This window comes from Mustela nivalis (assembly GCF_964662115.1).
Source record: "Mustela nivalis genome assembly, chromosome: 2".
Classification (NCBI taxonomy): Eukaryota; Metazoa; Chordata; class Mammalia; order Carnivora; family Mustelidae; genus Mustela; species Mustela nivalis.
The window spans coordinates 162,453,918-162,468,405 of NC_139021.1; the positions used below are offsets into that span (position 1 = coordinate 162,453,918).

The window sequence follows — 14,488 nt, forward strand, 5'->3', positions numbered from 1 at the left end:
TTTGAGACCAGTGGTTTTTTAAAAAAATCATCAGTGAGACTGTTGTAAATGCACATGTAATACAGAATATAAGGCAAATTTTTTTATTACTGGTTTAAACCTGCACTGGAAGCAGAAGCCAAGAAAAATATTTCTTATAGGAAAATAAATTCTAAATAGATTTTTATTAAATGAAAAACAGGTAAACTTAAAAATAGATAGGAAGAAAATATGGGTAAATATGTTTGGACCTTGGGCTTACAGTTGGTTGGAAGAGACTTCTTTAACCAGACTTGAAGATTAGAACTCATTTTTAAAAGTCTGATATAGAAGGCCAACTAAAAAGTAATACCTTACAGCAATTTTCCAAATGACAGGGCGAGGGTCTTAATACATAAAGAGCTCACACAGGGGCGCCTGGGTGGATCAATCCGTTGAGCATCTGCCTCTTGATTTTGTCTCAGGTCATGATCTCAGGGTTGTGAGATCAAGCCCCATGTCTGCACTCAGCACAGAGTCTGCTTGAGATTCTCTCTCTCCCTCTGCTCCCCCTTTCAAACAAATAGATAGATAGATAGATAGATAGATAGCTCGCTCATACAAATGAATAAGAAAAGATAAGAACCGGGTCCCTGGGTGGCTCAGTGGGTTAAGCCTCTGCCTTCACTCAGGTCATGATCTCAGGGTCCTGGGATCAAGCCCCACATTGGGCTCTCTGCTCAGCAGGGAGCCTGCTTCCCCCTCTCTCTCTATGCCTCTCTGCCTATCTATGATCTCTGTCTGTCAAATAAATAAATAAAATATTAAAAAAAAAAAAAGAAAAAGAAAAGATCAGAACCACTAGACTAAAAATGGCAAGGAGAAAGAATACATAATTTACGGAAAATATAAAAACAGCCAAATACATATGTGTCAGTATACTAAACTCATTAGTTACCAGGAAAAGAACAAACTTAAATAATTTCTCAACCATTAGAATGACAAACATTAAAAATACTGATATCCTCATATGCTGTTAATGGGAATATAAATTCATATCAAATTTCTAAAGAGCAAGTTTGGAAACGTGTTGATTTTTTAAATGTATATACTCTTTGACTTAGTGATTACTTCCAGAAATTTATCCTGAAGAGAAAAACAGAATACACACACAGATTTACACATCTTGTATAAGGCTGTTTGTTGCAACATTGTTTATAATATTGTTAGTTGGAGATAATCTAAATGCTTATAAATATGGAATTTGTTAAATAAATTACAGTGGCATACCATATAAAAAGTTATAATGAAGATTTATGTTCACTGCTATTAAAAGATATCATGATTCATTTTAAAAAAGAAATCTTATATATAATCTAATTTATGTAAAACATTAAGTAGTGTATTTTGACAGAAATGACTTTAAGACAGTGAAATGATAATAGCAGGGTTTTTCTGGAACATTGGAACGGAACTCCACACCGAATGTACATCCTGATTATAAGCCTCATTTCGGAGATTTTAAGAGAAGAAAATATGCATAATAGTACAAGGAAATAGGACACATCTCTATTTCCCCAATATTAGGAACAAGTAAAAAACATGAAGAGGAACGTTCATCCAAACAGTGACATTGTTTTTATCTTATTTATAGGGTTTCCCATGACTTTTATGTACTTCAGTAAAAATTTCTCTAGTTTTAAATTTTATTTTATGATAGGAGTGTCATTTTAAAATAAATCAATGAGGACATTCTGAGTTCAAAAACGACTGTATGATACCTCTAGGCACACCACTTCTCTGGCCAGTGTAAAATCTTGGTTTATCATGTAAAGTAAAAACATGAGCACATGAACGTTTGTTCTAGAAAATGTGGAAACATTAACAGTAGAGTCTCCCAGGATTCTAGGTGTGAGCTTGAGTTGCTGCCAAGTGCTCTGCCAGGCACGGCTACCAAACCCTTGGACTTTCTGGCCTGCAACGTCTCCCAACAGGTGCTGGGAGCCGGCAGCCTGAAGTCTGGCTGCTGGAATGCCCCGGAAAGGGAGCATCCTTGCAGAGCTGCACAACATCCTCCCCGGTTGGGCAGCACCACCGGGGCCACTGGCCTTTTGTTTCAGCAATGGAATGAGTCAGTGGGAACAGGAAACACCCCCCAGGACAGAACTATAGTGAGTCAGGTGGTGCAAGACCCAGGACAGCGAGGAGTGGCTGCCTGGCCGGTGGCCCAAGAGCCAAGCTGGCCCTGAGGACAGCAGGGAGGGTGCAGCTCGCCCCTGAACAGGCCTCACAAGAACTAAACTTCTTTCTGTTCTCAATTACCCCAACCTTCAGGTGCTTTTTGTTTTCCCACTGCCCACAGATGTGTCTCGTTGGTTCTAGCCTCCACCCTGAAAAGAACATTTATTGGGGAACAGTCATACCTATCTCCTTAAGATTTCTAGAATGGGAAAGGGGCTAAGTGAAGCCCCTTTAGGTCACAGGTACAGTAACTGGCCTGGTTTTAGGGCCAGGATGAAGATCCTTGAATAGCCTCTTTCATGTGACCTCAAAAACAATCAAAGACCAGAGGGGCTCTGTCCAGGTCTCTCCCCACCCGACAAACAGCCGCACCTCCCGGTGCAGTGCCCCAGCATCCCTGAGACACAATGGGGAAGGTCAGAGTAAACGGATTTGGCCGTATCAGGTGCTGGTCACCAGGGCCGCTTTTAACTCTGGCGAAGTAGACATTGTCTCCATCAATGACCCCTTGGTGGACCTCAACAACATGGTCTACGCTCTACAGCGTGATTCCACCACTGTAAGATCAACGGCACAGTCGAGGCTGAGAATGGGAAACTTGTCATCAATGGAAAGCCCATCTCCACCTTCTAAAGTGAGATCCTGCCAACATCAAACGGGGTGAGGTGGTGCCGAGTCCATAGGGGAGTCCACTGGGGCCTTCACCACCATGGAGAAGGCTGGGGCTCAGCTGGAGTGTGGGGTCAAGAGGTTCATCATCTCAGTTTCTGCTGATGCCACCATGTTTGGATGGGTGTGACCCATGAGAAGTGTGACAACTCCTTCAAGATTGTTAGCAATGCCTCCTGCACTATCCATGACAACTCCGGCATTGTGGAGGGACTCATGACCACAGTCCATACCATCACTGCCACCTGGAAGACCAGAGACAGCCCCTCTGAGGTGTGATAGCTGAAGGGCTGCCCAGGACATCATCCCTCCTTCTACTGGTGCTGCCAAGGCTGTAGACAAGGCTATCTCTGAGCTGAACAGAAAGCCCAATGGTACAGCCTTCCGTGTCCCCACCCTCAATGTGTCAGTTGTGGATCTGACCTGCCGCCTGGAGCAAGCTGCCAAATACAAAGACATCAAGAAGGTGGTGAAGCAAGCATCAGAAGGTCCCTTCAAAGGCATCCTGGGGTACACTGGGGACCAAGCTGTATCCTGCAACTTTCACAGTGATACCCACTCTCCCACCTTCAATGATGGGGCTGGCATTGCCCTCATGACACTTTGTCAAGCTTATTTCCTGGTATAACAATCAATTTGGTTACAGCAACCAGGGGGAGAGCCTTAAAGTTCACATGGCCTCCAAGGAATAAGGGACCCCTGGACCACCAGCCCTGGTGAGAGCAAGAGGAAGAGAAAGGCCCTCAGCTGCTGGGGAGTCCTTGCCCCAACTCATCCCCCAATATACTAAGAATCTCCTGACCTCTAGAGAGTAGAGGTCCATCAGAACCCTGAGAAGGGGTGGGTTTGGGAACCCCTACTTTGTCATGTACCATCAACGAAATATACTGTCTCCAGCAAAAAAAAACACACACACAAAAACCAAAAAACAAAAAACAGACAAAGTTGATTTCTGGTGAGGTGATGGGACAGAGAAAAATCAAATTGAGTTATATGGAGACTATACATCACAATGGAATCAGTAAGCAGATTGGGCCTATAAACCTCCATCAGTGGAATCTTGAGCAAGTGACTGAGCCTTCTTTTCCTCATCAACAAAATGGAAAGAACATCTCTCCTTTCTATTTCAAAACCTCAGGAGGAGAATGACACAAAAGTACACATGTAAAAGTGCTCTGTAACCTGAAATTGTTACTTCATCAGTGGGATTTGGAGAGGAAGTACCTGATTATACTATAGAAAATGTACTTGCCCACAGCTGAGTATGTTATAGGAAACTGGCGAGTACTTCTTAAACTGTCTGGAGAAAAACAGAACCAATACCTCTGGTAAAATAGAGAAGAGATCCAGTATGGGAATGCCTGACAAGATGATCTATTTTGGAGTTTAAAAAATATAGATGCTGGGGAAGAGAAGAAGGCACGAGAAACCTCCCTCACACGTTATTTCATAAGCACGAGACAATCATCCTCAGGAAAATGAACACGTTGAGGAAATACAACAAGATGCATCCATACTCTACATTATCTAAGGCGCACAGACCGCCAGGGTGATGTTCTTCGTCCCCTAGTTCAACTGCCTTCTATGTTTCCACAAGTAGAGCAAGGACACAAACCCAGGGCAACACAACAGAAAGCAACGCTGCTAATTAAAAGCAAAGGTTTGGAATCCAAAGTTCAGTTTCCCAGGAAATACCCAGCTTGGCCTCTTAACTGTGGAGACTCTAAGAGCTGCACAAGGCAACAGATTAAAATGCTTACATTAAACTCAATGAAAAAACTCAAGACCCACAACGCTAATCGCTGGTGTCCAAACTACAGAAATCCTTTATTTAGTTTGTATCATCATAAGGAGACAGAAATTTTCTGATAATAGATATTCAGCCCTGAGTACCAAAAGGCCTTTTAAAATTCCTGTTTTGAATATAAATCTTGTCAATTATTTTTCATACCTCCCTGTCTTCTTGGGAGAGTCTTCCTTAACATTAATCTCGTCTTTTTATTTTTATTTTATTTTTTTTAAGATTTTATTTATTTATTTGACAGAGATACAGCGAGAGAGGGAACAGAGGCAGGGGGAGTGGAGAGGGAGAAGCAGGCTTCCCACTGAGCAGAGCGCCCAATGTGAGGCTCAATCCCAGGGACCCTGGGATCATGACCTGAGCCGAAGGCAGATGCTTAACGGCTGAGCCAACCGGGCGCCCCTGGCCTTTTTATTTTTAAAGGTATCAATATAAACATCTGCTACCATCCATTGCTATTTACAGCTATGCCCTCCAGTATCAGGTGTCTGTCCCTGATCAACACGGTCATATTTTAATTCTTCTACCTCCTAACTCCCTATCAGCTGTCATTCGACAGTATTCATCAGCTGCATTCCTACATTTTGCTTCATTTTATTCTCAGTCCACGTCGGTGGCTCCAAGGGGCTCCTAAGAAAGGAGAAGTGTGTGGGCTCCATAAGCGTCCCCAGCCACTCGGAAAGGCTGCCGTTGCTTCAAAGGCAAGGATCAGCTAAGGGAGGTCCTTCCACATAAACTCCATGCCAGACACAATTGTTCTTACCTCCATAACTGTAGAAAGCATCTTTTTCTCTCCTTTCAATTACAGTTCCCAAGATCTCTACCTGCTTTATTGGGTGCCCCTTGTAAAAAAATACACCTGAAATTAAAAAAAAAAAGAAAAGAAAAGAAATCAGTCCTTGACAAATGGCAAGCCCTAAGAAATTCAGATGTCTTTTCCTTAAGGGTCCAAAGTAGACAGTTTGGTTTTAAAGAAGCCTGTACTAATGCAGAAAAGAGAAAACCAACATTGCCCAGCTAGATTTGGTTAACCTTTCCATTTGCGAAAATGAAATGTGCCTTCTTGTGGACCTCTCACAACAGGCCTGAAAACAGTCATTAGATTATGAGACCAAATCTATTTTGAGGGATTGCAAAAGAAAAGAGGAAATCATAGGAAAGACTTGATTTTTTTTACTAGCACTTTTCTAGAAAGCCGGTCATCATTTCTATGAATTAACATTGATTTTTTTTTTTTTTTTTAAAGAGAAGATAAATTATGTTACCAAATTAAAAAAAAAAAAAATGCTGCTCTTTGGAGCCAGGAGATTATAACTCAAAAACTTCTCTCTTAAAAAAAAAAAATTATTTGAGAGAGAGGAAGAGAACACATGTACACAAGTGAATGGGGTAGGGGAAGGGACAGAGGGAGAGAATCTTGGAGCAGACTCCCCGCTGAGTGCGAAGCCTGATGGGGACTTGATCCCAGGACCCCTGAGATCATAACTTGAGCCAAAACCAAAAGTCAAGTCAGACGCTAATCCAACGGAGCCACCCAGGTGCCCCCCAAACTTCTCTTTTTTAAAACTATTCTCCAAACTCAGAGGACAGATGCCAGCAGGCAGGTTCCCACCAGAGGAGAAAACTGAGAGGAGAAACCTTACATGCCTTTTTAGACCTAGGAAGGGACACAGACAGAGGGACTCCTGGCTGCAGGGACTCCCTGATTCCAATCCTGGGTGCCAGTGCTATCCTGGCCCCTGCAGGCTTCCTGTCTGCAGCCCCCTGACATCCTGACCCTTTTGGTGTAAGCTACTTGCACGTGCGTCCGTTTCCTGCTGCTCTTTAGCCCAGACTAAAATCTTCTCCAGCCTGTTTTTTTCCCCCATAATGGCTGAATTCTTCACTTGCAGAAAGGGGCTATAACTGTCTAAGTGGCAATTTCCTTTTTCGATGAAGATCTGACCTGTAAACAAAGATTCATCAGCACCGACTTTTGGCCAACTCCTCCCTCCCCATCAAGCCTGGTCAGAGCCTCTGTTCTCCACATCCATGGGGTTAGACGGTGGGACAGACCTGTGGCCTGAACCCTGATGCCCTTCAACACCCCCAGACTGGCCTCTGCTGATGGTATCCCATGTGGATAAAGGGGTTGGGGACAAGTCACTCATGAAGAGTCACAGAGGATGGATAAGAAGGCTCTGAGCCTCAGCCCACTGGAGATTCTAGGAAAGTCAGATGTGGTTGGAAGGGGGGAAAAATGGTGGCAATTTACCCTAAAGAAGGTTCCTCTCCCAAGCAGGGCATCCTTCTAAAGAATATTTGGTTGGCTAGAGACCATGCACGGGGTAACTGTGTGGGCCATGAGCTGAAATGGCAGGCCCTTACAGGGGAAGGAGCCGGAATCACTGTGTCATCCCCGAAGGGTGGAGCCAGGCTCCACAGAAAATCCATGCAATTTTAAGAGCAGGACAGTTCCGATCGACTCCTCCTGTGTTCTTAGGATTGTTATCCAGGTCCCTTAGTTACTCGTTTCGTGAGACCCTTGGGGCCTTTGCCCCCACCTGCCTCCACTGACCAAACACAAAGGGAAATGGGCGACTTCAGAGGGAGAGTCCTGCAGGACCACTGCAGGCAAGCTCAGACTTCCTGGCGGCAGAAAGGAGGGTAAATCAGGAGACTATGGGCCTACCCTAGGGATGTGGACACGGAGTCCTCTACTGAAGTGTTCCCCAGCACCATGGCCTAACACGCTTATGTCCAGAGAAGAGCTATGGCATGGCACTACTGGGTCTGCTATAGGGCCAGGGGGGAGTGGTTGAAGTGGCCTGAGCTCCATGCTGTTTTCCGGCTGCAGCCAGCCCTTTCTGTTTCCCGAAAAGCACTGGACAGGTAATAACACTGTCTACTGGTGCACTGAGCAGAGAAAAGTTAGAGGGAACCATTTTCTAGAACCTGACTGGTCTTCCCCTACCCCCATCTCAATGGCTGGTCTGTCCTGGTTGCCAGGCATCTGTTGGCATTAGAGACAGAACACTTTACAGGGTTCCATGTGGTCACTTGTGGCCCCCAGGACATTAGTAGTAGGAAGCAGAACTATGGAGGCCTCAGGACCTATTGGAGAGCCCACTGCCTATCCCTGAAATGTCTTCCCAACTGCAGGGTCCTCTTCTGGTGACGTCTGGAAATTCAAGATAGTCCCAGGACTCTCTGGGTTTCCCTGGGACACCCTGCCATGCGCTACTATGGTGGTTTTATAGTAAAGAGCCGACACACTTTAAGAAGGGAAACAGAGCTAGCCAAAAGGTGCTTTGCCTGGGTTGAAGTGTATGAAAAGGTGATAAAAAGCCAGGACTAATGACACAAGCCAGTGAGGGTGCTCAAGTCACCTGCGATGGAGGCCAACCCTCCAAGGTTACCAACTGTGTCAGGCCACTAGATAAAAATCTGAACAGGTCTTCACCTGAAGACACAACAGACTCTCTCTCAAAGAAAGCACCGAAAAGGGTGCTCCCTAAACTTTTATCTTCTACACTGACAGTGGTTCACCTTGAAGGGCAGACAGAGTCACTCAAAAATGCAAAAAATCCTTCCAAACTCAAGCAATTGATATAGAAAACATCTCTAAAGCATCTCTGAATAAAGGAGAGCAAATTCAGGAGAAACTAATGCATGGGTTGAATCAAAACATTCAGAGGAAATCAAGCAAGGAGAAAACACACTGTTTGGGAATAGAGAAGGCACGTGTCCACCTGTAGAGAAACATGACTACACGTATCAGAAATGCAACGCACGAGAAGAAGCTGAAGGGACGGACAAGAAGTGCAGAGGACCACGTCCTTCTATCAAGAGAAGATTCTATTCTACGACAGAAGAGCTTAAAAATAGTTGGATGGAGACACCTGGGTGGCTGTCAGTTAAGCGGCTGCCTTTGGCTCAGATCATGATCCCAGTGTCCTGGGATCAAGTTCCACAGAGGGCTCCTTGCTGGGCAGGAAGCCTGCTTCTCCTTCTGCCTCTGCCTGCCACTCTGCCTGCCTGTGCTCGCTCTCTCTCTCTCTCTCTCTCTCTGACAAATAAATAAAAATAAAATCTTAAAAAAAATTAAAAAAAAAAAAAGTTGGATGGTGGCTCTGTCGACTGAAAGAAAGCTCAGGAAGCAAACAACAGAAAACCACCCAAACAACAGATCCTGGCTGACGGGGAAGTTCAAGCTGAAGCCTTCCCCACATGGTCCTTCTGTTCCTGCTGCCTCTGTTCCACATGCAGCCCCCAGAGGCCCAAACATACTGGGGGATCTCCTGGACCATTAGGTCCCCAGGAAGGAATAGGGTCATGTGGGGAGGGTTGAGGGACCCGGGTCACACAGGGAGGACTAAGTCAGCTTTCATGGCAGCCTATCCCCAAACTGCCACCACCACAGCAAGATATTCGCCTGGCTTCTCTCTTTGAAAAGTACTTTTGATTGATCTCTTTTTAGTCTGTCATTATTTAATTGATGTCTAGGGGCACCTGGGTGGCTCAGTGGGTTAAAGCCTCTGCCTTCGGCTCAGGTCATGATCCCGGAGTCCTGGGATCGAGCCCCACATCGGGCTCTCTGCTCGGCAGAGAGCCTGCTTCCTCCTCTCTCTCTGCCTGCCTCTCTGCCTACTTGTGATCTCTGTCTGTCAAATAAATAAATAAACAAAATCTTAAAAAAAAAAAAAATTTAATTGATGTCTAATAATATTCAAGTGCCCAAGATACTATTTTGCATATAATTCTTACAAAAGCACTATTCCCACTTCATCAGACCCTCTAAGATTAGATAATATAAGTAACATTTTTTTTTAAAGATTTTATTCATTTATTTGACAGAAATCACAAGTAGGCAGAGAGGCAGGAAGAGAGAAGAGAAGGGCGCCTGGGTGGCTTGGTGGGTTAAAGCCTTTGCTTTCGGCTCAGGTCATGGTCCCACGGTCCTGGGATCGAGCCCTGTGTCGGGCTCTCTGCTCAGCAGGGAGCCTGCTTCCCTTCCTCTCTCTGCCTGCCTCTCTGCCTACTTGTGATCTGTCAAATGAATAAATAAAATCTTTAAAAAAAAAAAAAAGAAGAGAGAGAGAGAGGAGGAAGCAGGCTCCCCGCCGAGCAGAGAGCCCAATGTGGGGCTCGATCCCAGGACCCCAGGGTCATGACCCGAGCTGAAGGCAGAGGCTTTAACCCACTGAGCCACCCAGGCGCCCCTAAGTAACAGATTTTGATTTAAACATCAGATTCATTATTTATCCCATTATTGAAGTCTATGACACAGATATTTAGAATAATAAAGACTATTTCTGCATGCTATAAACAAAAAGATAAAGCAAAAAAGACCCCAAAACTGGGGCACTTGGGTGACTCAGTTGGTTAAGCAGTTAACCCATGATTTCAGCTCAGGTCATGGTCTCATGGGGGTGAGATCTTCATGGGCTCCATGTTCAGTGGAGAGTCTACTTGAAGATTCTCGCTCTCTGCCCCTCCCCCAACACTCCTCCTCTCTCTCCCTCTCTCTTTCACAAATCTTTTTTTTAAAAAAGACCCCAAGGGGCACTTGGGTGGCTCAGTCATTAAGCCTCTGCCTTCGGCTCAGGTCACGATCCCAAGGTCCTGGAATCGAGCCCCACATCAGGCTCCCTGATCCGCAGGAAGCCTGCTTCTCCTTCTCCCACTTCCCCTGCCTGTGTTCCCCCTCTTGCTGTCTCTCTCTGTCAAATAAATGAACAAAATCTTTAAAAAAAAAAAAAAAGACCCCCAACCCTATAAATACCACCATCACCACCACCCAAAACTTGATACTATTTTTTCATAATATTTTTTATTAGTTTAAATTTGCAGATTAATTTAGAGAAGCAGACATTCTGCAACCATTTTGCAAGGCAATTCTGATGGATGACAAATACAAAGTCAGGTCAAATTTCAAGTCAAAGGCACAGTCTCCCACAAAATTGCTTTCTTCCCTCACCAGCCCTGAATCGGGGTGTTCTCAAACCACCCACACTTCTGACTAACTGGCTACAACTTTAGGGGGCCTACAACTCTCTCGGCTTTGGTGTTTTGTTAGAATGGGACACAACTCAGGAAGGTACTAGACTTATGACTATAGTTTTATAATGAAGGGTACAAACCAGGACTCACTAACTAAAGAGATCCATTGGACAAGGTCTGGAAGAGTCCAAGCACAAAGCTTCCACACCCACACAACAGATCACCCTCCTGACAAATCAATGCACGATTACCAATCAGGAAAATTCACCTGAGCCTGGTGTCCAGAGTTTTTATTCGGGTTTCATTTTGCAGGCATGACTGAATCGCTGGCCAATGACAACTCAAGCTCTAGCCCGCTCCTTTCCCCAGGGGTCGGCATGGACAACCCCTATCCTCAAAGCAAACCAGAAACAACAATGAAAACAACATAGAAAGAAAAACCCAGACTAGGGGAATTTCCCACCCCTTGAGCCCTACAGCATAATCTCAAGAAGATCACTCTCTTACAATTATGGTTGGTGCCTGCTTCAAGCATGATGTTTCATTTTAAAAACTGTTACAGTCAGCAGTTAGGTTTTTACAGGATGCCTGGAGGCCAAAAAAGGGGGAGTCATGGCTAGCTATGGGGGAAGTCAGAGACCTGTCCCTGCAGCACTCCCAAAACAAAGCTTTAAGAAGCTGGATCAAATCAGACAGGCTCAAGACAAACAAAGCCAAGAACCTGGATCAAGGAAGGGGGAAAAGACACAAAGACCCGCTCCTCAAAAAAATGCCTCCCCAGGTAATAAATATTCCAACCCCTAATTAACACCTGTCAAAAGACAGGAGCCCAAAACCTGGGATGCAGCTCTCCCTTGGGCTCACCTGCATTCACTTTATTTTAAATTTTCTTTAAATTCAATTTATTAGCATATAGTATATTATTAGTTTCAGAAGTAGAGTTCAATGATTCATTGCATACAACACCCAGTGCTCATCACATCACATGCCCTCCTTAATGCCCATCACCCAGTTACCCCATCCCTCCACTCCACCTCCCCTCCAGCAACCCTCAGTTTGATTCCTAAAGTTGAGTCTCTTATGGTTTGCCTCCCTCTGTGTCGAGAGTGTACTCTCGCTTTAATAAACTTTCTGATTTGCACCGCTCAACCCTTGCCTTGGGTCTCTCCTTGAATTGTCTCTTGCAATGGGACCAAGAGCTTCTGGCAACATCTCTGGGAAAAGATGGACGGAGGCCTCGGGGTCAGGAGTCTCCGCAGTCCACCTGGCAACAAAATCACATCTAAAACAGCATTACCAGTGACCTAGCAAAGTATGCGTTTTCCTTGGTTGGCTGTTAATACATCATGAGGTCCTTCGCAGGCAGAGTTAAGCCCCTATCATGCCCAGACATTTCCTTGAGCCACCCTCTATAAGACCTTTCTTTCAAATGCAAAGCTGGCATTTGGTGTGAATTACTTTCTTCCTGAGATGAGCTGTGAAGAATACCAGCCTGTTCTGGAAAATGGACAACTGTGGGGGAGGACGGCTGCCTTCCAAGAAAAAAAACACAAAAAACCAAACATAGATCATTTCCAACAATAATTAGGAAACCAAGGCATTTTGCACAAAAGGCTTTAGAATAAGGTCCTCCAAATATATTTGTACCTAGAACTGGAAACACACAAAACATCCTCTCATTAAAACCGTGCATACTTGAGCTTCTTGACTACTTCTGACTCACAGCTTGCTTTTCACTCAAAACAGCAAAGAGTTGAATCAAACTTCTCACCTAGCACAGTAAACATGTGAAGATCCATACACAGCGATGTGAATTATTTAAATCTACCCCAAATTATATTTGTTATGTTTCTAGGCATGAAGAACCTATCTTTAGTAACCACCTTTAAAAAAAAAAAAATGATTTCTTTAACTTTACATTGATAATAACTTTGTTGCTCCAATTACTTTCTAAGGGCCCACCACATGCCAGGCACAGTTCTAAGCACTGGAATTATGAAGATGAATAAGGCAAATAATGTATTTCCTCTCAGGGAGTTTATATTACTTGGTTCTGAGTAGCTGAAAACAAAAGAAAATCCCACAAGAAAATCAGGCCTGGTTAATCCCCATTTTTTACAAAGAGGACACCTAAGCTTTGCAGGTGAGTCACATGTCCAGGCCAGGGAACAGGCCTAGAGATGTCTGGTCCACTGAAGCTTTCCACCAACAGCTGTCCCAGAGAAAAACAACCAGGCATGTTAAAATATTAAAGACCTCAAAGCCAGACCAAAACCAACAAAACAAAAAAACCAAAAAACCCCAAACATTCCAGGGTACAAAGGTTACTTCCCCACGCATTTATTTTAAAAAATAAAAATAAGACTTAGACTCTGTAACTTGCACAGAAAAGTATTCATTTGAGAGTCCACGCTAGGTCATCTTCAGAGCCTGCAGCAGGGAAGGTTCTCCTGAAAGCCACTAAGCCCCAGCTTCCTGCAGCTTTGGAGAAAGAAGGGTGAGGGGCAGGTGCAGCCCTGGGCATCCTCCAGGCCCACCAGCCACATACCTGGTACCTGGCGGGACTCCTTTAAGTCCAGGATATCCCCGATGTAGAGTTTTGCAAAGGCTACAAACACTGGATCCAAGCCCCACAAGAGGGAAGGGGTCTCCTCTTCACACTGGCTGGATTCGGGCTGCATTGGGAAGTTGGGGTTTGGCTCGCAGCCAACCCTGAAAGGCTCTGCGTCACTGAGTGGAGGATCTAGATGTGAGACACACACACACACAATCAGGATGCAATGCTTTTAAAGGGTGAAAGCAGCATGGTCCCGAAGCTGCTTCCAGGCGGCTATGCCGAACTCCGGGAGGGATAGAAGCAGGGGTCCAGGGCCCGGCAAATTCACGCCACGGGCCTAGAGCAAAAAAGCACTCCTCGGGTGAGGGCCTGTGCGTCCCTTATGGCTCTCCCTCTGGCATCTCCTCTGCTCCACGGGAGTGTTTCTCCTTCCCCCCAGGTACGAACTTCAAAACGGCTAAAGGCTAACTTTTCACCTTGGGGAGCTGTCTCCATACAGGCGTACCCTGAAACCGCTTGGATGGGCGGGATCTGGAGAGGAATGGGGGCCCGCGTGGCCAAACACAAGGGGGTCCGGGTGGGTGGGACTGTGCGTCGCTCGGCCCCGGCACCTTCCGGTCTGGGAATGAGTCTCAGACAAGGAGGAAAACGGAAACGACTAGCAGACCCGCTCGAAGCCCCTCCCGCCGCGCTCCCGCCACCAGCCCCCGGCCCCCAGGAGCGCGCAGGCCCGGCCCTTCCGGGCGCTCTGAGGCCGCGGACGCCTCGGCCCCGCCCGGCGCCAGCGCGCGGGGGCTCAGGGCGCCTCTCGAGTTGCAGCGGGAACCGCTCCGGGCCCGCCACCGACCCACCTCTCCCGGCCGGGGCCTGCCCTCCCGCGGCCCGCGCCTCGCCACGGCTCCGCCCCGTCGCGCCCGCCGCCCCGCCCCCGCCCAGCGAGGCCCCGCCCCCAGCTCGCCGGCAGGTGGCGGCCAGGCTCTCCGGCGTTTGCGGGCCCGAGCAGTCCTCGGTTCCTCCATCCGTCCTTCATGGGCTTCCGCTGGAGCACAGAGCCCAAGTCTCTGAGGCCTGGGACCTGACTCTGCAATTCCTACTGCCCAAACCCCATCCTCCAAGTCTCCCTTTCACCCTGTCCCCCGCCTGTTGCAGGATGCTGAGTCAGGCCCCCCAGGAGCCTGGGACTGGCTCTTGCGTGGGGTGGATGTGGGAGTAACGGGGAGTTGGTTCCTGATATATTAAATAAACAAATAAAAAAACGCAACACTAAGAGCAGGATTGCC

The 14,488-nt window shown here is 46.2% G+C and overlaps 1 protein-coding gene and 1 pseudogene across 20 annotated transcripts in view; one reads left to right on the forward strand and one right to left on the reverse strand.

The window, feature by feature from the left end:
• Positions 1-14,155, reverse strand: part of STN1 (STN1 subunit of CST complex) — a 44,193-nt gene extending 30,038 nt beyond the window's left edge. For 7 of the 19 annotated variants that reach the window (XM_082722524.1, XM_082722522.1, XM_082722533.1 and 4 more), the window contains exons 1-3: positions 13,685-13,967; positions 13,200-13,394; positions 5,433-5,528 (exon numbers count right to left, since the gene is read on the reverse strand). In XM_082722524.1, the coding sequence (XP_082578650.1) occupies positions 5,433-5,528; positions 13,200-13,394; positions 13,685-13,703 (310 nt within the window). In that variant the 5' untranslated portion in view covers positions 13,704-13,967. Of the gene's footprint in view, positions 1-5,432; positions 5,529-13,199; positions 13,395-13,684; positions 14,028-14,059 lie in introns of those variants that run through there. The other 12 variants (XM_082722528.1, XM_082722537.1, XM_082722538.1 and 9 more) reach the window with 7 other exon arrangements.
• On the forward strand, positions 2,528-3,639 carry LOC309860398 (glyceraldehyde-3-phosphate dehydrogenase pseudogene; annotated as a pseudogene). Its single transcript has one exon. The product of its transcript is annotated as a glyceraldehyde-3-phosphate dehydrogenase pseudogene (transcript).
• Positions 14,156-14,488: the final 333 nt, after the last annotated feature.